Genomic DNA, 26,198 nt, shown 5'->3' with positions numbered 1-26,198 from the left:
CATATTGAGTGTAATAACAAGTGGGGTTTAGGAAAAAATAGAATTTACGCCAACTTTAACCCTGCTAAAATTCTGAGCATAACATATTTCCAACCTAAAAGGATCAAAGGTTAAATATGTTGAGTCATATATCGCAAGGACCAAAATTAAAATGTATGAAATATTGAGGGACCAAAATGTCACGACCCAGGGGTACCCCATAGATGCAACACCGCGTACTTGACCCTGAAGGGGTCTCATACAAGCCCTTAGCATACATAAACATAGGAAATAGAAATGATGCCGAATTTCAAATTTTACAATCAAAGTCTTTTTATTAAAAACAAAAGCGAAGTCTAGACATTGTTTCATTAACTATCTACTACAATAGAATATCAATAGGGTCACACCCCTTTACAATCAAAAGTCTCAAAAGTAGTCTATAAGAAAAAAATCTAGAAGTGAATGACATCTTGTCCTCGAACCATGATGACTCACCACAAGTATTGGAGATAAGCAATCCAAGCCTTTGTCAAGAAAGGAAGTAGACTTCACCTAGTCGGAACCTACACTTTTCAAAAATGTAGAAGAAATAGGGGTTAGCACAAATATGTACTAAGTATGGAAGCATGCATAAAAATCCTTGAAATATGATAAAAAGGACATTTTTGTTCAAAAGTATGCATTTGCCAAGTTTGAGAATCACCATGCACTTTTAATGTAAAACACAAGTCATAAGCACATTTATCATGTGAGAACATTATGACATAATAGAACAATCTTTTTAGTAACCTTAAGTTGTACTTGTGAAATGTTTGATTGGCATCCCATAATACCAACCACACTAAGTACTCATTTGAGACCACCCTAGTCATACATAACATACATAGACCTCATCATAGTCAATACTCATAGACAAGGAAATAGTCATGTACCTTAACTTGAACATAAAGAAAGTTATCCATAGCAACAATCCATTCAACATACATGCATACATTCATATCTTATCATAGCATAAGAAACCATCCCATAACCCTTTCAAAGTCTACTTGTGAAATGTAAAAGTGAAGTCCCATACCCCCACTCCTACTAAGTAAAGCTCATTAAGGAGTCATAAGTATAGTTCGTGTCATATTCATTATCTTTTCATGTAGGGAAAAAATTAGCCATAACCGACATAGACCATGTGAGATATATAGAATCCCGTGTCGTGTAACCCCACACCGAAAGAAGGTGTCCTACTTGCCTAAGGTAGAACTAAATGTATTAGCTTTTGGGTGGATCCACTAGCTAAAGACCTATGTGGGCACATAGTTATGGGATATGGAGAATGCTTCCATAAACCCGACCTGTTGTATTGGCGGAGGAGCTTCCATCTCATGAGAATAATTTAGATGACCCGGCCTATTGTATTGACAGGAGGTCCTCTACCTCATTTTCCATATCCACTCGGTGCTAAGCATTATTTCTCAAATTATACATAATTAGTCTTGAATTGCATTTACATGTGTGAAGGAATATCTTTCCCTTCATTCAATACAACTCATAAAATAGCTCATACAATTAATTAGGTGAGAATGAACTTTCAACCTTAGAATCGTCATTAACATGTGAGTAAACCTTTCACATTATGTTCATAGTGTTTCATGAGAATAACCTTTCAATCAACACAACAACATTATCATCATCCTAGACAATTCATACATAGTCTAGAATCTTCAATAATACCACAATTTACACAATAGTCATAGAATCTTCACTTTCTAAGTGAATCATAAGTTCATACACAACTTTCATCAACATGTACAAACCTTCATAATTTACCCTTCAAGGGTCTTGAATCATGTCTCACAATCACACCTAGAAATACTACATTAGGCATGGATAAAACAAGATTCAATAACTAAAATACCATAGACATAATTCATAGTATTCATCTTGCATCAATACACCTATCACAATTCATGAAATTGGGGTCATGGGGAAATTCATGGGTTCATGGGGGACTTTACTATAAAAATCACCATTAAACAACAATTCAATCATAATATAAGACAATTAACTCATTGAAATCATTTTTATGAAGAACCCATGACTATATTGGAAACCCTAGGTTTTGAAGAATCTACCAATTTGAAATTGAAAGTTTAAGGGCTTCATGGAAGAAAGCCTTCCATGAATCAAGACTACCATACCTTGATTGGAGATTTCCTCACGAATTTGAGTAAGGAAGATGAGATCTTAAGCCCTAGTCTTCAAGTTCTTGTTCTTCTTCAATGGAGGATTTCTAGTGAGAGAAATATTGTGAGGGAGAGGATTTTGGGAATTATTTGGGTGTTGTGAATTAATGACTTCAATTGGGTGAATTTGGCTTAAAAACAACTTATATAGTACCCCTAAAAATACCCAAAACGACTCACTTTAATTGGACTTAAATAGGAAAAGACTTAATTGACCCTCACTTAAAGAACCTGTCCAAGCCTCACGAGCCCCTTCATGAGTCGTGGTGAGGACCACGATCTGTGGTCCCCCTCGTAAAGATTGTGCAGTAGCTAGGCACTTGGTGCCACAACCCATATTTCCTAAGTCTTTTTCACAAAGGGCTTCACGAGCCGTGGTCCCTTTCGTGAAGTTGAGGCAGTAGCTATGCTACTTGGGCGGCCTTAGCTCAATGCCTAAGGCTTCTTCACGAAGGGCTCCACGAGCCGTAGTCCCTCTCGTGAAGTTGAGGTAGTGGCTTGGCAAATGGGTGGCCACTTTAGCATGGCCAAGGCAAGACCACAAGCTGCCTTCACGAGCCGTGGTGTGGACCACGACCCATGGTCCCACTCGTGAAGGTGGGGCAGTAGCTCCAAGCTAGGGGAAAGCCTTGGCCTTTGGCTTTGGCTTGGCCCGTTTTGCCTTAGCACTTGCCCCTTTGGCCTTGACTCTTATAACCCTCATTCTTGACGTTCATCCTCACGTTTAGGCTCTAGTTTACCCTATCATTTTCTGGAGTGTGACACAAAAGTACTAGTCTCCCTACTACATATATATGTATATATATATATATATATATATATATATATATATATATATATATATTGAGGAACCAAAAGTATTAGTCTCCCTTCTATATATACTATATGATATAACATTTCATTTCAATACAATTTTATTTATTTTTTTCATTTCAACACAATGGATTATATTGCTAGGGGAGGAAATTCAAGAGAAGCTACTAATCAAGCTCGAAGACAAGCACCAAATACAATTGAAAATAATGCAAGAAGGCAATCTATGTAGAAGCAATGGACAAATTTGTCGACAAATATAAAGAACGACTTCAACATCTTCAAAACACTATTTTTCAGCTTGCAAACTATTATTTTGTGTTTCAAGGTATTATCATAGCTTCAATACCTCATTCTTCATCCCTGAATTGTTCCAATAGATGGTTCCTTTTTAGCCTCTACCTGTTTGCTGCCATTATCAATCTTTATGCAATATTTTTCATGGGGAAAAAACATATAGTCACTTTAAGACATTATGATATAGCTTGGAAAGAATATAATGACCTTATTTAGGTTCCAAACTCCACATGATGTAACCGTAAGGACTCTCAATTATTAAATATAAAAAAGCATGAGATGGAAATGTGTAATTCTGCAGTACCGAAATACTATTTTTGCAATATCAATCCAATATTGTAATTTCTTTTGTTTCTTTCGAATTAAAGACTCTTTTTTTCTAACTCAATATTTAGTAATTGAATGCACATTGTATACGACTTGCTGAAATTTTGAACAAATTACAACATCATTTCAAAGTAATGAAAATATGAGATGAAAAAAAAACCTAATTTATATAATTTGTAGGGTCGAATTGTTGTGTTGTCGGGCTGTGCTACTCCAATCTTTCAAGATTCTGATTTTTTAGTGTGGGGCCGCTTCAGTTGTCGGATTGGGACCATCAAATTTTAATCTTCAAAGTGAAAAAACGTTTGGAAGCCATGAAAGTGAAAGGGGAGAAGAAGAAAGTGAAAAGGTAAAGTAACTTTTTATAAAGTGTAAGATTTTCTTCCACTTTATAAAGTGTAAGAAAAAGTTCCACTTTACAAAGTGTAAGAAAAACTTCCACTTTATAAAGTGTAAGAAAAAGTTCCACTTTACAAAGTGTAAGAAAAACTTACACTTTACAAAGTGTAAGAAATAGTTCTGTTATACAAGGTGTAAAAAATAATTATGTTATATTATAAAATATACACATTATGAGACTAACTATAACCTTTGGAATATTACATAAAACAGAATATTTTCCTCCACTAAGCCTATTTTGGTTACTTACTAGAGTAGTGGCTTATTTTGGTCACTTTTATCTTTTTGTGATTTATTTAGGTTCCGGACTCGCTCAAGCACATGATAAGTCATACGTGAGCCCTCTCTTATGTGTTAATCATCATATCATATATTATTAAAAATGGGAAGCTTCAAAGATGAAAAATTAGATTACCATTTTACTCTTAGAGCTTGTTTGACATTACTGCTAAAAACAACTTATTTTTAGAAATGCTTTTTCTAAAATGACTTTTTAGAAAAAATGCTTTAAAAAATAATAATTTGTGTTTGGTTAATTCATTTGAAAAGTGCTTTTGAAAGTTGATTGTGTTTGACTAATCATTTTTAAAAAGTACTTTTGAGAGTCAAATTACGAAAAAGGACAAGTATCAACACACTTTTAATATTAAGATTATTTTATAGAGAGAAAATTATTTTAAATATCTATTATAAAGTATTGAATTAATATTTTACTTTTATTAAATTAATATCTACATATTTAAATTTTGAATCAATGTTATATATAGATAAATAAAATATAAATTAAATATTAATATGATATTAACATAGTAATTTAATTATAATTAAAAATATCAAGTAAAATAAATTTAAAAACCATTCCACAATTTAAAAATCACTACTAGGGGTGTTCGTGATTCGGTTTTGATCGGTTATTGGTTAAATCTCAAAACCAAACCAATCTAATTGGTTTTTTAATTTTCTAAAATCAAACCAAACCAAACAAACAAAATAACTGCCGGTTTGGTTAATGTCGATTTGGCTCGGTTTGGTGCAGCTCTTCTGATTTTTTTGATTTGAAAGTAATAAATTTTTTGAGGAAATACGTATCTCGAAAGACACAAACACCTATTAGATGAACAATCCATAAGAAAGCTATTGTCAGTTCATTTAAATAATTAAATAATACTAGAGTTATTATTACACGAACAAAATGATTCAAGTAAAAGAAAGTGTGACTATCTTATGTGAGGTTAGATAGGTAAAGACTAAAGTAATGGATTTTGATGGACTTGGACTTAAGATTGTAATAGTTCCGCTTTCCTAAAATTAGCTAACTAATCAAAATAACTAACATAATTATTAAAAATATCTACACTTTAAAATAATTATTAAAAATGTCAATATGTTAATTATATAGAAAATAAAGTGTATCCAAATATAATTCATTTCCCTTCCTTTTATTTCTCAGCTTAGTTCCTAACTAAACTCATAGGAGGTAGAACATGTTTTAGCTAGAAAGGAGCTTGTGATGAAATGTCATTGTGTAGGTAATGACCAAGTGTATGTGTTGAATAGAAGCACAAAGTATTCATGAAGTGATAGATCTAAACTAGGCTTATGATATGTTTGAGAGGGTCATGATGTTCAGAAGGTTATAGAAATGATTAAGTAATGAGGTATAGTATAGTAGGCGAGCAATCATATTGATATTTAGGTTTAGTAATGAACATTAAGCTTGAATTTGAGATGTTAGCTGCAATAAATATGAGTGGTACAAGTGAGAGACCCTAACCTTTAGATAAGGGCAGTGAAGTGTGGCTAAGTCACAAGAGTAACAAGAGCATTAAGAGGTGTACCGAGATGGTATGTAATCAGACGAGGTCCCAATTGAGATTAAGAGAAACACCTTAGAAAGAGGTCTTGGTACCTGCTTATGGAGAGTTCGGTAGTCATAAGATAAACTTCTCTCGAGTGTTAGAATAAAAGAGAATGTAGACCAGTTAGAGATGATGGAATATTCCATAGCTTTTAAGTGTCAGCTTTAGACCTAAGGGGGAGATGAGAAGATGAGAAATCAAGTCAAGTGTTTGAGAGTAAGATAATAATGAGTTCCAAAAAGTATGAGAGATATCCTTTCGGAGGCCCTTTTAGTAGTGAAGTGATGTTAAAAGGAGAATGTTAATGATTTTATCGTGATGATGATGGTGTGATAATTCTATTAAAGGTTAGAAAAGAAGAGGATGAGGTTTTACTATGAGAAATAGTTAAATGAGCCCCTTTAGTTGGCTCTGAAGGAGTTGGTTAGTAGGAGTCCATGGAGTTGTTAGAGTACTAAGCTTGAATGTGGTGGTAAGGAGTAATAGTCTTGGGATGAGATTCCCTATAGAGAGGTATAGAGACCGAACCTAAGGATTTGGGTTAATCTTGAATATAGTGAGAGGGTACCATTAGACTCAGACCTTAGTAAGAATAACCCCATTCCATACCAAGTCTAGTCGTCATTCAAGGACGAATGATCCAAATGGGGAGATATTATAACACCCCCAGAAATTTTTTGAGCTAAGACTCAAACCATCCTTCGTTGTGAGTAGGATTTTATTGAGGAATTTAAAATTTCATAAGTATTAAGGTCAGTTCACTAGATGTAGCACCTTGAGTTCCAAAAAGAACTAAATAGGAAATAGCAAATTCTGAAATTTTTCAAGTTATGCTTAAGTTATGAGTTTTGGGTCAACTTCAAATGATCATAACTCCTAGTACATGATGATTTAGGTGGGCTAAAAGATATCTAATGAATGGTCTTTGAATTATCTTTCCAACACCACTGAGTTTTCTAAGTTTCGAGGTCGGATGAGTGAGATATTCCCTTTTGAATTAGGTTTCCACTTAAGAAAAGTTACCCGAAAATAGTAAGGGGTATTTTGGTCTTTTCCTTACCCAATCATATTTAATTTATTTTTAGTAAGGTTTTAAGGTCTATCCTATTAGGTTCAACTTTATAATCCTAATATACGCCTAGTGTTTTAGTTGAGAGTTCAAGAAGAGAAAAGAGTAAAGGATCAAGGCATTCGTCGAGGTTCTTGAGTTTTGTTTCAGATTTTTGCCATGGGTTTGATCCCTAAGAGGTATGTAAGTTTCCATAGTGTTGGGTTCATTCACCCACATTCCAAACATGATTTTCATATTTGAATTCATTCATAAAGATTGAAAGATTTAAGTTCTTAATAAGTGTTCTTGAAGTTTCATTATAAATCTTATTTTGTTGAGGTTTTGATGATTTCTTGAGATGAAAGTGAGTGTTTTGAGGGATGTATTGAGTATATTAGTGTGTACTTATGTTGATAAATCGAATCCAAGTGATTGGAGAAGAAACCTTTCGAATCCAGGCAAACTAGGGTGAGAAAACGAGCAAAGAAAGTCGTCGAGTTTTCTGGCGGTGCCTGGGGAGACGCGCCACCATAACGCCAGGGATGGATGGTGAGCCACGCCAGTCAATACGCCAAGAATTATTCTCTGTATTTTAGGGGCTGGTGCCCCACGCCACTCAGTACGCCAGGGTCTCCTGCCCCCACCCGTTCTTCATCGTTTCGTCCGTTTGAGTTCTTTCAAAGGCCTTTACTCCCCTTTGATTCTAAACACTCTAAACTACTTCTAAACACCTAGAAATCATTCATAAAATGAATCATAACCTTGAATTCATAATTCAAATTCAAGGTACAGTTAAGAGTTAGTATTTAGAGTTATTTCAAACATTTTGAGAAAGTCCCTTGGAGTCTTTTTGAGGAGTCTTCTACAATTTCTAATAACTTGTTTCAAGACTCAAGCATGTGAGTATGAGAATGAGGAGAATGTATTCATGAGTCTACTTTATCATCATAAGGTCCTTCGTATCATGAACCATAACTCTTGAATTCATAATTCACATTCAAGAGAGAGTTAAGAGTAGAGTTCAAGAAAGCTTTTGAGTTCAATTGTAAATCCTTTGAGATAAACTATCGAGTTGAACTATGTTTTGAGAAATTAAGTATGAGAATGAGAAGAGTTGTATACATGAGTTCCATGTTTTTATGTAGACCCTCGAGTCGAGTCGTTCATGCCCATAAATTCCGCATGAACTCCATAAATTAAGTATCTTTGAGAGGAGTAATATTTTCAAGTTCTAAGTCTTGAGTATTGAGTTCCTAACCCATTTGAGATTTTTTTCCTAATCATGGGACTATTACATGTTACCTATGAAGTCCTTGAGTTGAGTAGTTCATGCCCATAACTCCACATGAACCCTATAAGTCAAGCAGTCTTAAGATGAGAAGTATCTTTGAGTCCTTAAGTTGAGTAGTTAATGCTCATAATTCTACATGAACCCTCTGAGTTGAGCATTCTTGAAATGAGTAGTATCATTGAAGTTCTTGAGTTCCGAGTATTGAGTTCTATCTATGGTTATTGAAAACCTTGAATTAAGTCGTTCACGTCCATAATTCGGCATGAACCCTATTTTAAGAAGTATTTTTACAAATTATTTTAAAGACTTGAGCATTGAGTTGAGTAAAGAGTGAAGTTCATTTCTTCAAAATATTATATGGGAACTAAGTATTTCCAAGAGTAAAAATATTTTCACATTTAAACAAGAGAGGAAACACCAATTTTCATGAGAGCTTTTAAGCTAGTTTTTGAGTAATAATCTCAAACCACAGAAAGAGTAATGTTTTTAAACATACGAGCTGAGTATATTTTTGGGAGTAGTATTGAGCACCGATATGGGGACGAGTTCAGATAATTCAAGTCTCCATAAACCATGTAGCCAATGTGGGTCGAAAAGGTCATACTTTTTAGACGATTCCTTAATGATTTTTAGCATAGACTAGTGGATCCACTTAGTTGAGGCATTCTATATCCCGACAAGTTATACGACAGTTCTGGCAGCATGGGCAAGACGTTGTATTATCACATTGCTCATAGTGATGATTGTCGGTTAGAAAAACTCCCACAGAGTTGTATTATATTTTATTATATACAAACTGAGTTATTATTGTATTCTTCAATACATTGAGTTGCTATTTATCGTTTGAAAAGCTTTCCATATATCACATCTTTTATTGTTGCTTTATCTTGAGTTGAGTATCTTGAGTTGAGTACCTTTGAGTTGAATGCCATATCTTTGAGTTGAGTATCTAATCTTTGAATTAATTATCTTATTCTTGAGTTGAGTTTAGTTGAGTGAGTTGACAAGAGGTAAGTATGTTTCCTTTTTATTAAGTTCAAGCTTATGTTATGCTTTAGAATTCCCCTTACATGCTCATACATTCCATGTACTGAGTCATTTGGCCTACATCATTTCATGATGCAGATACAAATATTCAAGATCATCAACAGGAGTTTCGTTGATACCACATGGAGTTCGAGTTAGCTATGGTGATCCTCCTTGCTTCCGGAGAATTCCATTTACTTTCAGTTTTGTCAGGATGTCGTGGGTCTTGTCCTGACTTCCATCTTTGTCAGTTAGAGACTTCATAGTTAGACAGTAGAGTTTGAGAAGTCTATTTCATTTATCTTATTAAATGTCTTAAAGACTTAAGTTGCCTATTTTATGGCGAGTTGAATATATTATTTTTATTCAGAGTTTTTCATTTGAGTTAGAGCTTTGTATTTGAGTTTCATGAATTTTTATTGAGTTTTTAAGCTTTGTATGCTTGAGTAAGTCTTCTGCTTGTAGTCAGCCTGGATTAGGGTTCGCTTGGGGACCAACGTTCTCGAGTGCCGACTACATCCAGGGTGTAGGCTCGGGTCGTGACATGTATCATTTCTTAAACCGTATTCATATGTAATGATTAGATTATATTGAGATATAATTAGTAATATTTTTCTAATACAAATAAAAATATATATATTTGGTAGTGATGTAATACAATTATGTTCACTGGATACAATTTTTAGTTTTCACTTTGAAGTAGAATACATACATAACTCAATCATGAATACTTTTTTTGTAATATGAATGTGAATCTGTATTTATTGATGATTTTGTATTCAATTTTTGTGGAATACAATATTGTAATTATGCGGATAGGGTCATGTATACCTAATCAATTTTGTATTTCACTGATTATATCGAAGTTCCAGTTGGGAATTCCTTCTCCAAAGTTGTTTGTCGGTGTAATTTTACCTGTTTATCAATGAAATTCCATATTCATTTTCAAAATCTTCTTCCCAAACAGAAAAATGTTATTTAATCGAATTCACTTCAACATAGATTGAGTATTATCAATGGAAATTTAAAAATTGATATTGAAAATTTGATGAACAAGGGGGATGGGTGCCCTGTTATTTATTTTTGAATTTGTAACTGATGAGAATTTTAAGTGATATGTTCCTTTTTAAAAATATTCTCTCCTAAATTTCTCTTTTCTGTTATTAAATAATTGTATTCTTTCAATTGGAACAAATAAAAAAAAAATTAGATACATAACAAACTAAAATATTGACATTTTAATAAATATTAAAAATGTGGCAAAAGGGTACGATTAAATGCTAAAATATTGACATTTTGAATATTTTCCCAAAATTTAAGTGTTGTGCTTGAGAAAATGGTAAAGTTAGACTTGAGTTAATTAAAATTTAACAAAATATTTATATTTTATTCAAGAATAATATATAAATAACTAGTATCTGGGTACGTGCTTCGCACATGTGTTCCATGTGAATTTTAATAAATATATTAGAATGACCAAAATTTTATGAAAGCATGTACGTAATGAGTAATAAAATACAACAATACAAATAAATCTTTAATAATATGTCCAAAAAACACCAAATGAAGTAGGTATTTTGATGTTTCAAATTAATTCTTTTTAAGCAACAAATGGTAACTTTTGAACTTTGCTTAATAGTTAGCAAACTTTCAATAAAGTCACAAATGACTTAATTGAGCCCAAATAAGAATATAAACTTACGGCAATAATGCATGCATTCCTAGAAAACAAAAGTAAGAAGTCTAATAGAGAAAAAACACACACACAAAAAATCATAGAAGTAAAAAATACAATGTATACATTCTTCTTAAGACTTTGATCGATAATAATATAGATGAAAAAATAAATACAAAATTAGTACATAATTTTCTGAGTTCTTATTGACTCCTTGCCTCATATGCAATTAATAATCAAGAGTCTTCTTCATCTACTTTAACTATAGAATAAAAATGATAACATTGGGTAGGGTTTCATAAAACAAAAAAAGATGAACTTATATAGATAAAAATGAAGGAATACCAAAAGATATCTTAAAGTTTTAGATTAAATATTTGGAGTTATGAATATGAAAAGATGAGAGTTATGGGTATTAAGAGTGTAACAATTGAATAGGTAATTGGATATGAATTATGAATATAAATATTAAAGCAAATAAAGAAAAAAAAAACAATAGGATATTATGTCTATCCATTTTACAGATTGCCACACTTTTAAATTATTAAATTTCTTTATTTATCATAAAGGATAATACTTTATCCACATAAATTATATTATTTATGAGAGGAGTTATGGAAAAAGTTCTGAAAAGAGGAAAAATTGAGTAATTTATGTACAAATTGTTGTTGTTGTTGTTGTTGTTGTTGTATTACTGTTGTTGTTGTTGTTGTTGTTGTTGTTATAGTTATTATTATTATTACTATTGTTATTGTTCTTGTTCTTATTCTTATAGTTATTATTATTATTACTATTGTTATTGTTATTGATATTATTCTTATAGTTATTATTATTATTGTTATTGTTATTGTTATTGTTATTGGTATTATTGTTATTGTTATTATTGTTATTGTTTTTGTTATTGTTGTTGTTGTTGTTGTTATTATTATTCTTATAGTTATTATTATTATTACTATTGTTATTCTTATTGTTATTGTTATTGTTTGTTGTTATTGTTATTGTTATTGTTATTATTATTATTGTTATTGTTGTTGTTGNTGTTATTGATATTATTCTTATAGTTATTATTATTATTATTGTTGTTGTTGTTGTTCTTAAGAATGTTGTTGTTATTGTAGTTGTTGTTATTGTTATTGTTATTGTTATTATTATTATTGTTGTTGTTGCTATTATTATTATTGTTATTGTTATTATTGTTATTGTTATTATTATTGTTGTTGTTGTTGTTGTTGTTGTTATTATTATTATTATTATTATTATTATCATTATTATTTTTATTAATTAGATATTTAATTAGTAATTGATCAAAAGAAGTCGAAAAGTTATTAACATTTTAATTAAAATGATACAATTAATATTTAAATAATTAAATATTTTATAACATTTTAATTTGTAGTTGGGGTAAAATCGTAATTCAACTTTTAGGTTTGGAGCTTCCCACTTATAATGATATATGAATACAAAATTTATATATCTAGTTTATCGGTTCAAATTGGTTATTATTGCGATTGTTTTTTAGAAAACCTAAAACCAAACCAAACCAAATATCAATTTTTTTAATCGGTTTGATTTGGATTGCAGTTCGGTTTGATTTTTTAACCATAACCATGAACAACCCTAATCACTACATATGAAAATTCACCACAATAAATAAATAAATATAAAGAATATATTGGTAAATATGTATATATGACAAAGATAGTTTGGTCTTGCTATTCTTTTTTGCTTCTGCTTCTGCTTGTTTTAAGAAACAAAAACTTTTAACTTCTTCCCAAAAATAGAAAAGCGGCTTCTGTTTCCAATTAAAAGAAGTTTTATATGTTAGCCAAACACCTTAATTTCTCTAAAAAGTGTTTTTTCATCAAAATAAATGTTTTTGGCTTCCCAACAACAATGTCAAACATGCTCTACTAGATTAAACATCTCAATTAGGATTTCTAGAATTTAAGAGTCATATATAATTGCTAAAATAATGAAAACTAAATAACTATTCTTAAATAAGTAGATAAATCAAGTTTTTTCCATTTTAATCTTAAATTAAAGAATATGAAGAATCGTAGTTAAATGAATATATACATTACCAGGGTTCTTCACTATCATTTCAATTCTAAGGTATTTGATTTAGGGTATAATTCTACTAAATGTCAAATAATTAGGTACAGTAACGAATTCAAATAATTGAAGGTTTTATATTATCATTTTGAATTCTCTCATGGTTATAGCATACACAATTTTTTTTTGTTTGAGAAAAGACATAAAGTCACAATTAGAGTTGTCCCGAATTTTTAAAAAGACATCTTCACTTTGCAACCGTCCTATTACCTCACTAAACAATTTATGCATTGATATTATTATATCATTTTTCGGTCAGCCCCAAATTTTAAGAAGCAAGTGTGTTCACACCAATCATTACATGACACGTGTTAATTTAATTAAAAATAAAAATAAAAAATTCATTTTAAGTTTTTTTTTTATCTCTTTTTAATTTTTGACTTATTCTCTTAATTTTTGACTTATTTTAATTTTGATTTCATCTTCCATCCCTCACTTTCAACTTTCAAGTTGATCCATCCCTCCATTTTCTTTTTTTTTTTCACCTCCCACCCTCACCCCACCCCCACGTCAAGTTGAATCCCTCCTCTTTTTTTTCCTTCTTTTTCTTCTTCTTTAATCAAATTCTTTATTTAGTGATTTTTTTTATAAAAAAGAAATCATACAATTTTCTAGACTTTATTGAATTATTGATAACAAAATTAATTATTTTTCTAAGAAAATTTAAAATTTTGAAGGTATCATCAATTACTCCGTTTCATATAACTTCAAAATTAGAAATGATAACTTTGAAAGATCAATGACTTCCCCGAAAATTGAAAGAACTTGATAGAAATCGGATAAAAAAAAAACTATATGATGCCTCCTAATCTTGAAATCTAATGGGTTTATCAAATTGTTCGAAATGTAAGAAAATATTTAGATAAAGTTTTAATTTTGAATCAAATATAGAATATACACATCAATTTTCTTTGTTATCGTCATAGATGAAATAATTCATAATTTTGAATCAAATACAGAATACACAGACATAAATTTTAACAAGGAAGTCCAAAAATAATGATGTGTGTACAAGCTGTTTCAGACGTCCTTAGAATTCAAAGTGGATGGATATTCTTGCAAGAATTTTAACAATTACTTGTTCTGATTCTACATATTGCTCGTATTCAATTAAAACAAACATGAGCAGAAGGAGGAATTTATTTATGGTGTCGAGGATTCTTGTCTGATTAGCTAGATGATGATGATGCAATACTTGGTTTGTCACCTTGGTGTTGTAGAAGTTATTAATTTGCGCTTATAATTATTTCCAAGTGCAATATTAATATTTCTAGTTGTTTCTAAGAGGCTATGTGTGCGGCCATTTGAATATAATTTAGATAAATATTATGGGAGGTGGGTTGGGGTGGGGTGTGGAATGGTGGGGTGAGGGCTATGGGGGTGGGGAGGACAGAGGACACAATCAATATGGAATGTAACTTGTTTTTTTTCCTATTTCATCAGGAAAGTCATTTTCCTCATTTTTAAGGAGCAGTTTTTCTATGACGCTCTGTCTAGTGATATAAATTCGAAAAAAAAAAGGAGCAGTTTTCTTATAGAAGATGTTTTTCAAAATATTTGATGAAACGAACAAGGAAAAATTGGAAAACATTTTCTACAAAACACAACCTTAAAGTCATGACATGCTCAGGTTGCTCGTAGTAATGCTAATGACATCCTTGGTCTAGAGAATAGCAGTTGATGTACAGAAAGCTCCATTTGGTTGTAGACCTGATGCTGTGTTTAGTGTATTAGTTTATGTAGATCATTAGATTCTTTTGATGAGGGATGAACAAAGACATTCAATTCTTTAGTGTCATGAACCAAACACCCAATAAAAATAATCTCTATATAACTAATTAGCTAATCTCATTATAATTAATCCCTGCATAACTTGTATCCAAATCATTTAAATTGAATTTCGAACCTAAATAATACAAAATAAATCCTTTGATGATTTGTTTTTAAGTCCTTGCACAACTATTGACAAACTGATGTCTCATTTTCTGGAGGGCTGAAAGAGCATCTTCAATGTTAACTCTTGCATCAGGTGACACTAAAGTGCAACTCAAAGCCAATTCCATGATAGACAATACACATTGCATTTTCTCTTTAATATGTTCTTCCTCTGGCCTTAACAAATTGCCATCCACAACTCCATTAGGAAAAGAATCATTAATCCAACATCTTAGGCTCAAATCTCCCGTAAACATTTTATCACATGGCCTCATACCTGTAAATGTTTCCATCATCATGATACCGAAACTATAAACATCACAACATTTGGATACTATTCCGTCCTGTCCATACTCTGCAATCATGGGAGAAATCTTGTTAGATAAAGTTTGAAATGTGAAAATCTAAAGGATGTCAAGTTTGAAATTTCAATTACCTGGAGCAATGTATCCAATGGTTGCAATAGTCCTTGTTTGTACAAAAGTCTCCCCATCACCTAGCAATTTTGAAATGCCAAAATCACTCACATGACCAACCATGTCTTGATCAAGCAAGACGTTGCTTGGCTTCAAGTCACAATGCACCACGGGTGTTGGATACCCGTTGTGGAGATAATCTAATGCCGATGCCACGTCTATCATAATGTCCAACCTCTTCAACATGTCTAAGAACAAATCATGAGAGTGTAGCCACTTATCAAGTGTTCCATTGGGTATGTATTCCAATACTAAGGCTTTGAAGTCTGGATTGGAACAACTAGTGATCACTCTTGTTAGATTTCTATGGCGAAGGTTGCGTAGTATCTCACATTCTGTTTCAAAGCTCTTGAATGCTCCCTCCAATTGCACATTGAATACCTTAGCTGCCAAAAGATTCCCATCTTTAAGTATCCCTTTGTATACCATACTGAAACTTCCGGTACCAAGCAAATTGCTCTCGCTGAATCCTTCCGTTGCTTGCTGAAGTTCATAATAAGAGATTCTTTCATGTCTTTTAACCAAAGATGCATCTGTTTGACCTGAATTCTTCCTTCTCTTTTGCCACCTTAACAAAACATATCCTAGAACCAGTGTGAGAATCATCGATCCAATACCTAATATGATATACAGACTTGTTAGAACTCTGTGTCTCCTTGATTTCTTGGTGGATTTGATGAGGCATGGCGACACATTAAAGCGAGGAGCACCACAGAGTGCAGAATTGGAAATGAAAGATTGACTGGTGAAGTTTGCAAATGGACCACTACTAGGAATTTCTCCTCTTAATTTGTTAAAAGAGATGTTAAAGTAGTTGAGATGTGAAAGTGTTTCAAGTGACTTTGGAATTTCACTAGTAAGATTGTTGTAAGAAAAATCCAAGAATTCCAAGCCCACCATTTTCCCGAATGAACTCGGAATAGGCCCTTCCAATTTATTGTGTGCCATGGAAAGACTAATCAACTTTTCAAGACCCCCTATAGTACTAGGAATATTACCAGAAAAATCATTTCTTGACAGATCAATTAGTGACACAGCCTTTAGATTACCAACCTCAGGAGGTATGCGCCCGCTAAACAGATTTGCTGATGCATTGAGTTCCAAGAGATCTTGAAGGCTCCACAGGGTTTCAGGTAAGGTGGAAGTCAATCTGTTGAAAGCTAAATGAAGATATCTTAAAGTAGAAACATTTCCTAAACATGCTGGAATTGAACCAGATATTTGATTTCCAGTCAATTTTAAAGCTCCAAGATTTCGTAAACTGCAGATATCATCAGGTATTGTTCCACTTAGGCTGTTATTTTCCAAGTAAAATTCTTGGAGATTCTTCATGCTTCTCAACTTCTCAGGTATCGAACCAGTGAAGTCATTATGAGAGAGAGCTAGCACACCTAAGCTACTCAGGTTTCCAATTTCTTCCGGGATTGTGCCCTTCAGTTTGGTTCTACGTGCAACAAACATCCGAAAAGAATCAGAAAAGTTTCCAATAGAAGATGGAAGAAAACCATTCAAAGGATTATCTTCAATGACCACTTCTCTTAAATATCTACAATTAGTCAGGGACGAGACGAATCTTAACTCAGAAGAAGATGGCTCATTAATGAAATTGTTACCTCCCAAGAATAGGACTTCAAGAAACTCTAATGAACCAAGTGAACCAGGAATTGGACCTGTAAACTTGTTGTCTGCAAGGTCTAGAAGTGTTAGCTTTGAAGAATTCGAGATGGTAGGAGCAATTCGTCCACTGAGTTCATTTGATCCAAGGTAAACTTCTTCAAGACTAGGCGTTCCAACGCCTAAATCTGAAGGTAAACTACCTGATAACTGATTTCCATACATTGTCAATATCTGCAATGCTGAAATGTTGAAAATTTCTGCAGGAATAGTACCATTTAACTTATTATTTCTTAACCCAAGTACTTGGAGGTTTTGTAGGTTACCTATCTCGACCGGTAACTCTCCTGCCAATTAGAGTAAAATGCATAAACATTAGTACATATTGATATTGCTTAGCTTTTGAGAAATCTTAAAATAAACACAAAAGCATAAAGATATACTTCCTCCGTTTCAATTTGTTTGTCTTACTTCCCTTTTTAGTCAGTTCGTCTTTTTTTCTTAATTTCAACTTTTTCACGTGACCTGTTTAAGACTCTAAGATTATAGGGTATTTTGGTACATTCTACAGACAATAAGATTCAAAAGTCCTTTTTTACTTCCTTAAACCAGTGCCAAGTCAAAACTAGATAAACAAATTGAAACAGAGGGAGTAATTCATACGACGTACCTTCTAAATGGTTTTCTCCAAGATGCAAGACTGTGAGCATAGTTAAGTTCCCAAGTTCTCTTGGTATAGGTCCAGTGAAGTCATTGCCAGACAATGTCAACAGTTGTAGCTTTGAGCATTTCTGTAAATTTGGTGGGATTAGGCCATCCAGGTTGTTTGTTGATAGTAAAAGAACTTCAAGATTTGGTAGATTGTCACAAATATCTAGAGGAAGTTTACCGACAAGACGATTGTGTATTATAGCAAGTGTTGTCAAGGAAGTCATGTTGAAGATTGATGGCGGTATAGAGCCAGTAAGTCTATTACCTTGCAGGTCTAAAAAAGTCAAGTAATGAAGATTGCCAATTTCAGGAGGGATTTTTCCTTGAAGAAAATTCCTCTGTATTCTTAACTCTTGAAGATTTGTTAGATTGGAAAAGGAAGATGGAATTTCCCCTGAATATTGGTTGTTTGAAAGGTAAACGAATCGAAGGTTAGGTAACAAACTTAAGAATGATGGAATGGCACCACTAAAATTGTTTCTTGTAACATCAATCAATTTCAACCTCCGCAAATGAGTCAACTCTTCTGGGAGATCTCCATGGAAAGTGTTGTTACTAATGTCAAGGGATACGAGAAATGAGAGGTTTCCAAGGTGCGGAGGAATGGTACCATGAAGTTGCATGCTAGATATGTCTAAAGCAGTGACTCTGTGGCGCCCGTTGCAAGTGATCCCTATCCAGGTGCAAACTGATGATGGAATTGAAGAAGACCAGTTGGTTTGCAAGACGACTACGTTGTTGTTGTTGGGATCAGAAGAAGAAGAAGAAGAAATGTGAGATTTGAAGGCAAGAAGAGCAGCTTCATCAGTGGCAATGTTAGCCAAACAAGCAGTAAAGTGATCAAATACAACAACTAACATAACAATAACAATAGTGTTTCTTCTTTCCAACTTCTTCATATTCATTTTTTGTGTTTCAGTTATAATACAGACTACACTATTAGTACTACTGCGATTAACAGAGGGCGAACCACGATTTGAAGACTTTGGTGCACAAATAAAAATAGTGAAATTAGGGAGGTTCAATGTTATTGGGGGCCTAACCAAAATTTTAATTCGAAGCCTAAAATATAAACAAACTTCATATATGTATTTATTCAAAAAAATATTTTCTTAAACTATTTAGATGAAAATTATTATTATTTAAATTGTTTTTCCAGTTATTAGTTTTAGGTAAGATTTTATCAACTCAACATTGAAAAACATCTTTTCAGTGAGACAATTATTATATGAATTGTTAACATAATTCAGTAATAAGTTGACAAATATTAAATAAAGATAAGAGTTAGAACCATAAAATTTGACTCAAAAAGTTGATGATTTGGTATACCCCATTTTAATATGCTTGTAGTCATGTTTGAAACTAAAATTTAAAAAGAAATAAAAAAATAATTTGTAATTCACTTCGTTCAACACTTTTCACTATTAATTGTTATTTTTAACAAAGTACAAAAATGCTAAAGTGGGTAGAATAATATATTTTTTAAAATATACTTTTTATAATAAATAATCAATATTTTCTATAAAAATTTTAACACATAATTTATTCTTGATAAAAAATTTTGGGCCCCCAAATTAAGCAAAAGCCTTATTTCCCAAAGCATAGAGCCGGCCCTGAGTGAAATAACGCTCTAGCTAGATTCGAACCCAGGTCTCATAAGTGGATCCTCTATCTTGTACTAATAGCATAATGACACTCCTATGTTTTTCATGGGTACACCGTTAATTATATCCTAATTTATATCAGTTTCTCAATATAGATATACATGATTTTTTCCGAAGTTAAGGGGTGCACGTGCACCCACCTAGAGGGGTGGATCCATTTATATCTATGGGTAATTTTTACGTCACTCAAGTAAAAATTACGTCTAAAATTAATCTTACGCTTATTATATATATAATTGCCGTTTGTTTTGAATAGATACTTCTTGATATGGATAGAATAAGATACGTTACGTTACGTAATAAGATTTTATCATTTTTCTATTTTTGTTTGGTCTTTTTCCTGTTTTAGTTTTTTCATGTCAAAGCTTCCTTCCAATTTTCCAACTCTTTCTATTTTTTTTTTCTTTTCCCATTGAACGGTCTTCTTTCAAAAGTCTTGCTACTTGTAACAAGTATTCATTCCATTAAAAGATAAGTCACTTAAAAAATACTACCTCTATTAAGAGAATAATAAATATAATAAGTAGTAGTTTACTAAACTATCTCTATTTTAATAAATGTTTCTTGAGAATTGAACACTAATAAGAGGATAGTAAAATATAAGGGTGTAATTGAATAAAATAATAATTTTTTTTTTTAAATTCCTAACGCGACATTTATTGTGGGACAATAGTTTTCGATTACTAAAGTTATGCTTATTTTAAGACGAAAGAGTATCTTTTTATGATTTTGTTCATTAAAAAGGTCAACCCCTAGGAAAAAGCAAAATACTTGTGTCTACATTAGAATCTTGTATTTAAAATACTACTATAAATATTATAAGTTGAATAGTTGAACAACTCTATTAAATAAATACGAGTATGACATAAGAGACGTACTTGTACTATTTCAACATAACTAATTGCTTGTCGTACGACTTTCAATAATAAATTATACTTCCCATATGTTTTCTTTAAAAATATTAAATAATACCAATTTATCTCTTAAAAACAATATGAAGTCATATTACGATACCTAATTTGAATATGAACGAATTTTTACTTCATTATAATTGGTGATGGAGATGAGCATCGTTAAAATTTGGTGTTAGGCAAATTAAAGTTTAATGTTTGAAACTTTTTTTGAGATGGTCCATATAGAAATACCCATCATAACAACAAAATCTTAGGCCACGTTGCCCACTATGGTAACGGGTCAAGAAATTGTTCTTGATTGGGTGAATATATGTCATAAATATGACATGTTTGATTCAATGGGTCCTACAAACAATACTTCACCTTTTTAAATTCATACCATATAATAGTGAGGTTTCAATTGCTAGAAGATCTTAGTGGAGGTGAAATTAAAATTTCATTTTTATTGGTTTTGAATTTTATAATAATGATTTTAAGCGATAATAATTGGATTTTAAATTTATGTTTGTATATGTATATGGATCGTTTGGTAGAATGTATAGAAAATTAGGAATAATGTTGAATATGATGATGGTTGTATTGGTAATGCTAATATTAGTTTTGCATTAGTTATGCAGAAGTATAGTAGAAAGGATGTGAAGAAGGTTTTGAGGAGCAATTATGTCTTTAATCATGCTTATGCATGAATAAAAAATACACAGCCCTTTTAAGTTGCCCTCATTTTTCATTTTGACACTTTGTCTTAATTTTCAAATGGTACATAAAAAATGCAGTTTAAGGGCTAAAATTGAACAAGGTTAAAATAGAGTGCCAAAATGAAAAAAGAAGCAAGTTTAAAGGGTTGTGTACTTGTGTTGTGTTTGGTCTAATACCATGAGTTTTTATGTATTAATTATACACACCTTAATTCCAAATAGAGANTTTCAAACGGGACCGGGTCCGGCGAGCCGGTTCTCGGACCGGTCGCGGGCTGACCCGGTCCCCCTGCCACCCCTAGTTTAAGGGCTAAAATTGAACAAGGTTGAAATAGAGTGCCAAAATGAAAAAAGAAGCAAGTTTAAAGGGTTGTGTACTTGTGTCTGTGTTTGGTCTAATACCATGAGTTTTTATGTATTAATTATACACACCTTAATTCCAAATAGAGAGTATATAACTAACATAAGCATTAATTATACGTAAGTTGAAAAAATGTACCAAATAAGATATTAATAATAAACAAAGCTAATAAATACATTAGTTTTGTTATGATTTTACTCTGTGTATATGTTTATACATGCTTTAAATAGTTTGGAATCTCTAAATTTAGGTATCATAGCGTATATAAAACTGTCTTTTTATTTTTGGAATTGGCAAATTGATTCAAAAATGAGATTCTGATTTTCAGATTTATATTTTTTGATACTTTTGATGCCAATTGATGTTAGAAATCATAAGGAAACTGAGTTTCTAATATTTTTTTATGTTAATGTTTTGAATGATGATTTTTCAAATGGATTGCAACTGGCTAAAAAGGACTCGACGAAAGGTTGAAGACACCATTTTGTAAGGAACAAAGATTTTTAAAGGTTGAAGACGTCATTTTGTAAGGAACAAAGATTTATAAAGGTTGAATTCTATTATATAAAAAAATAAATAAAAATTAAAAACAATATATAAACCTGCAAAAATAATAATCTAAAAAGCCTTTATTGCAACGCTTTTACGTATAAGAGTAATTATAATATTGTTTTGGTATCTCAAAATGACAAGATTGAATTGCATATTTCAAATGGGTTGTAATTGAGTTAAAACGATTTGTCCAAAGGTTGAAAACAACTTTTCGAAGTCATTTTAAAAGGAGCAATGTCACGACTCAAAAGTCGAGGTCATGATGACACACACTCTGAGAACCCCAAAATGGTGTATAAGTAGAAAAAAATAACACATACAAGACTTTCAAAGAAAAGTCAGACCATAACAAATACTTAAGAAATAACAAAAATAATCTCAAAATCTGGTAGCATAAGTATAAAGAGCATCTAATACATTTCTAGAATCTGAAATACATCTCAAGTCTTCGAAAACAAAGTTAAAGACTTTAAATGATAGATGAATTAAGACCAATGACGATTCGGAAAGCAGGATCTCACCACAACTCCAAAAGAGATAACAGAAGTAGGGGGTAGTACAATCCACAAGTACTCAGTAGGTTAGACTGACTGAGCATCAGCAACTAATCATACTTGAGAAATAAACTATGAAACGTTCCACTCACAGCTCAAACTTAATCAACGATTACAACTGAAATGATCTGATTTCTTTATAACATAGGAATAGATTTTAATTAAACTGAATGAAACCAAGACTATAATCTCATATAACAACTAAAGATAGTAGAAGATCACTCGATCAAGTCCCACTACTAAAAAATTGTCAAAAAACGACGGCCAAAAGCGACGGACTGCGTCGCTAAGAAAGCGACGGACTGCGTCTCTTTTAGCGACGGACTGAGTCACTTTTCGACTATTTTTTTTTTGAATTTTTTTAAAAAAGCGACGGAGTCCGTCGCTTTATTTTAATTTTCATTTTTTTTAAATTTCTAAAGGGCGACGCAGTCCGTCGCTTTTCTGGAAATTTATTTTTTGAAAATCCCAGAAAAGTGACGGATAAAAGGACACTGTCCGTCGCTTTTCTGGAAATTTTATTTTTAAAAACCCAAAAAAGCGACGGAAAAATTCACGCTATCCGTCGCTTTTATGGAATTTTTTTTTTAAAACCTAAAAAAGCGACGGAAAAAACCACGATGTCCGTCGCTTTTCTGGGTTTTTAAAAAAATTAAAACCCAAAAAAGCGACGGACTAAACCACGCTGTCCGTCGCTTTTTCTGCAATATTTTTGACAGTAGCAGATCTCAGCTTCTGCTGCCCACCTGCAAATTCAATTCAATTCAATTCTACATTATTTAGCCCAATCAAACACACACAATTATAAACAGTCTAAACAAAACATAAAATAGCAAACTTAAAATAACATTCAAAAGTATCTAAATCATAAATTAAAGACTTATAAAGTCTTTTAAAATTCGTTTTAAAATTTCAAAAAGTTCATAAATGTCCAGAGATCTAAACTAGGGAGTGAGATCTACATAATCATCCTCATCACTCTCATTGTCGGTGTCATCGGTGTCATCGGGAGCCGAAGTAGTAGGTCGACGAGCGAGGTTCATCACTTGTTCTTTGATTTGCTGAACGGTCTCACTCATGCTTTGTTGTTCAGCTACTCTTTTCCGCTCCAACTCTACTAGTGCCACTGTAAGTTTAGTTATTTGATCCGACATAACAACAATCTGAACACCGTCAAGTGCCTCAGCTTGACGTGACGATCCAATACCTTCTAAGCCTGACTAAAGGCATCTAACATCGTTGCAAGAGCCTAGACCGTAGCATCTACCCTTGTGTGTCCCCCCTACCACTTTTTCTTTCCAAATTTGAGTGGACAGTTCAGGTGTCAATTGAACCGAACTATCTAGATTCTCAGCGACGTACTTATGAAAGTCATTCTGCATATTAAATATAAATATTGACATCAATATATATACATATCATAAATATATTCACTATTGATATATATTATTCATATTAAATAACTTACAAAAGTTCGTTCGACCCTTTCCTCCACCTACACATCCGGATCTGACTCATTTTCTTTCTTCCTGACATGAGTCTTTTTGAAAACCTCTGGTTCAATGGGAGTGCGTCCCAATTCTTTTTCCTATAAATAAAAACTGAATTTTATAACAATATATATGTATCAAATAATTATTTATTTAAAAGTTTGAATTAGAACTTACCATCTCTCGTGCAATTGTTCCAACCGTCTTTGCACCTCCGGTGTGCAACGAGCCACCTTTAAGACTGCCTCTAGCCATTTTGGCTTGATCTGATATTGCCTTAAACTTGTCTGTGTTCCAATACTGACTCAATTCAGCAAAAACATGAGGCAACATCCAACCGGGACGTTCACCACTATCCCGAACGCTCTTTAGCCAGCTAGACAGTCTGGTGGATGCCTTCCTCTCAAATGTGGTCCCAATGACCAAATTGTACCTCGACTCCCAAGTACACATAGTCTGAAAAAAATTAAATAACGTTAATTAAATCGATAGTAAAAAAAAGTAAAGTATACTAAACTTAACTAAAAAATATATTCCTTAAAGTTATTAAACATCGCCTGGCGTATACTGTTTGGAATCTCGCTCCAAGAGTGATAAGCTTGTGTATAGAGTTTTCTAACACACTCTTTTAAAGCTCGGGCAACATCCTTTGCAGGATGCCACCTGCAAAACACATAATAAATATGTTAGTTCATGAATAATATATTAAAGTATAAGAAATAAATAAAATAAAGTAACAAATAGATAACAAAACAAACTTACGATGATCCATCCGGCTCAATCATGACTCTACCAAGTCTGTCCTTCTGGCCAGAAGCTAGAGCAGACATCGTATCATGTGGTGTAGCACTAGGTGCAGCTGTAGACGAGGGTGATACATCAGGATGCACAAAACGTTGAGTCAATGGAGGCGTACCGGCCATAGCATCTGATTGCTCGCTACTAGAATCTCCAAGCCTCATGGCAGATAACTGAGGAGATGTACCTGTGGGAGATGGAGTACCTGCCGATAAGGGTCGTGCTCGACGAATAGCCTATAAAGGTAGGTCCTCATAGCGTCGTGAAGGCAATGCCTGTGAAGTAGATGAAGCACCGACTGGTCGACGATAATTAGGATAATATTGCCGAGGATCCGCCGTACCAAACGGCACAGCAAATAAATGAGTATTATGGATGATGCGCTCTGGCGCAGAAGAAATAGATCCTGCAATATCCTCAGGATCTATCGGTCTCCTAGACTTCTTCTTTTTAGCCTGTTTAGTCTGGCCAACTCCAAGATGCTCGCGATGTCTACCGTCACCACCTGATGACATCTGTATGCAAATTTACATGTATAATATATATAAAAATCATAAATTAAATAAAATTAGTAAAATACACTTACATATGTACTAGCTAGCTTTCATTCTACACTATTCCTCCTCGCTTGTTTCAATTCCATCATTCTCCCATTCTTCCTCCTCAATTGTTTCATTTTCATTATCGTCCCATTCTTCGTCATCAAATGATTCATTTTCCTCATTCTCGAATATTTCTTCCTCAACATTCAATATCTCATCATCAGATACTTCTTCTAATATGTGTTAAGGATGTTGTAGTGTGGTTTCCAATTCAACATCAACTTGTTGTTGAACAATTGCAACATCATTTTGATACGCCACATCTAAGACATTGTCAATTTCAATTCTTCCCACAAACTTACTTTTTATAACAACCCACCAATCAGCTTTGTCTCTACGCAATGGATATGAAGCGTAATACACTTGTTTAGAATGCTATGCAATAATAAAAAGGATCATAACTTCTGTATTTCCTAGTGTGATTAACTTCAATTATATTATGTTGATGGTCCACCTTTGTGCCTCTATGTGATGGGTCAAACCACTCACACTGAAACAATACAATCTTCTTATTAGGCCAACCTGAATACCTCGCTTCAATAATCCCTTGAATGACACCATAATATTCAATAGTTTGACCAGTACCATCAACATCACCTTGTATATAGACACCGCTATTATTTGTTTTCTTGTTCCTAGATACTTCTTCAGTTTGAAACTTAAAACCATTGACACAATACTTATTCATTGCCAGTACTTCAGATTGAGGTCCAAGGGCTACTTCTTTCACTAATTGCAAATGTTGGACACTTGAGTATTCATC

General features: G+C 32.6%; 4 protein-coding genes across 5 annotated transcripts in view; all 4 read right to left on the bottom strand.

Annotated features, from left to right (window-relative positions):
* The window catches only part of LOC125846928 (urease accessory protein D), a 586,865-nt gene that overhangs the window by 224,866 nt on the left and 335,801 nt on the right, over nt 1–26,198 (bottom strand). The gene's annotated exons all lie outside the window — the stretch shown is intronic.
* On the bottom strand, nt 14,948–17,385 carry LOC125846921 (receptor kinase-like protein Xa21). The gene is made up of 2 exons (XM_049526615.1): nt 15,441–17,385; nt 14,948–15,359 (listed from the first exon to the last, which is right to left on the bottom strand). The coding sequence occupies exons 1-2, from the start codon at nt 17,317–17,319 to the stop codon at nt 15,013–15,015; spliced, it is 2,226 nt and encodes a 741-aa protein (XP_049382572.1). The 5' UTR covers nt 17,320–17,385; the 3' UTR covers nt 14,948–15,012.
* On the bottom strand, nt 17,676–18,710 carry LOC125847037 (receptor kinase-like protein Xa21). The gene has a single exon (XM_049526746.1). It carries the CDS (start codon nt 18,708–18,710, stop codon nt 17,676–17,678), a length of 1,035 nt encoding a protein of 344 aa, XP_049382703.1.
* LOC125846935 (uncharacterized) overlaps nt 24,020–26,198 on the bottom strand; it is a 61,829-nt gene continuing 59,650 nt past the window's right edge. The window contains exons 2-3 of the mRNA XM_049526640.1: nt 24,213–24,491; nt 24,020–24,133 (exon numbers count right to left, since the gene is read on the bottom strand). Of these exons, the coding sequence (XP_049382597.1) occupies nt 24,041–24,133; nt 24,213–24,488 (369 nt within the window). The 5' untranslated portion in view covers nt 24,489–24,491 and the 3' untranslated portion in view covers nt 24,020–24,040. The remainder of the gene's footprint in view (nt 24,134–24,212; nt 24,492–26,198) is intronic.

The sequence above is a fragment of the Solanum stenotomum genome, chromosome 12 (assembly GCF_019186545.1).
Source record: "Solanum stenotomum isolate F172 chromosome 12, ASM1918654v1, whole genome shotgun sequence".
In the NCBI taxonomy this organism is placed as follows: Eukaryota; Viridiplantae; Streptophyta; class Magnoliopsida; order Solanales; family Solanaceae; genus Solanum; species Solanum stenotomum.
This window is presented reverse-complemented; position numbering and strand designations above follow the sequence as displayed.

Coding starts and splice junctions, on each gene's coding strand:
- LOC125846921 (XM_049526615.1), bottom strand. CDS start 17,319: ATGTATGGAAATCAGTTATCAGGTAGTTTACCTTCAGATTTAGGCGTT. Junction 15,360..15,440: donor CATTGGATACATTGCTCCAG/GTAATTGAAATT, acceptor CCATGATTGCAG/AGTATGGACAGGACGGAATA.
- LOC125847037 (XM_049526746.1), bottom strand. CDS start 18,710: ATGAATATGAAGAAGTTGGAAAGAAGAAACACTATTGTTATTGTTATG.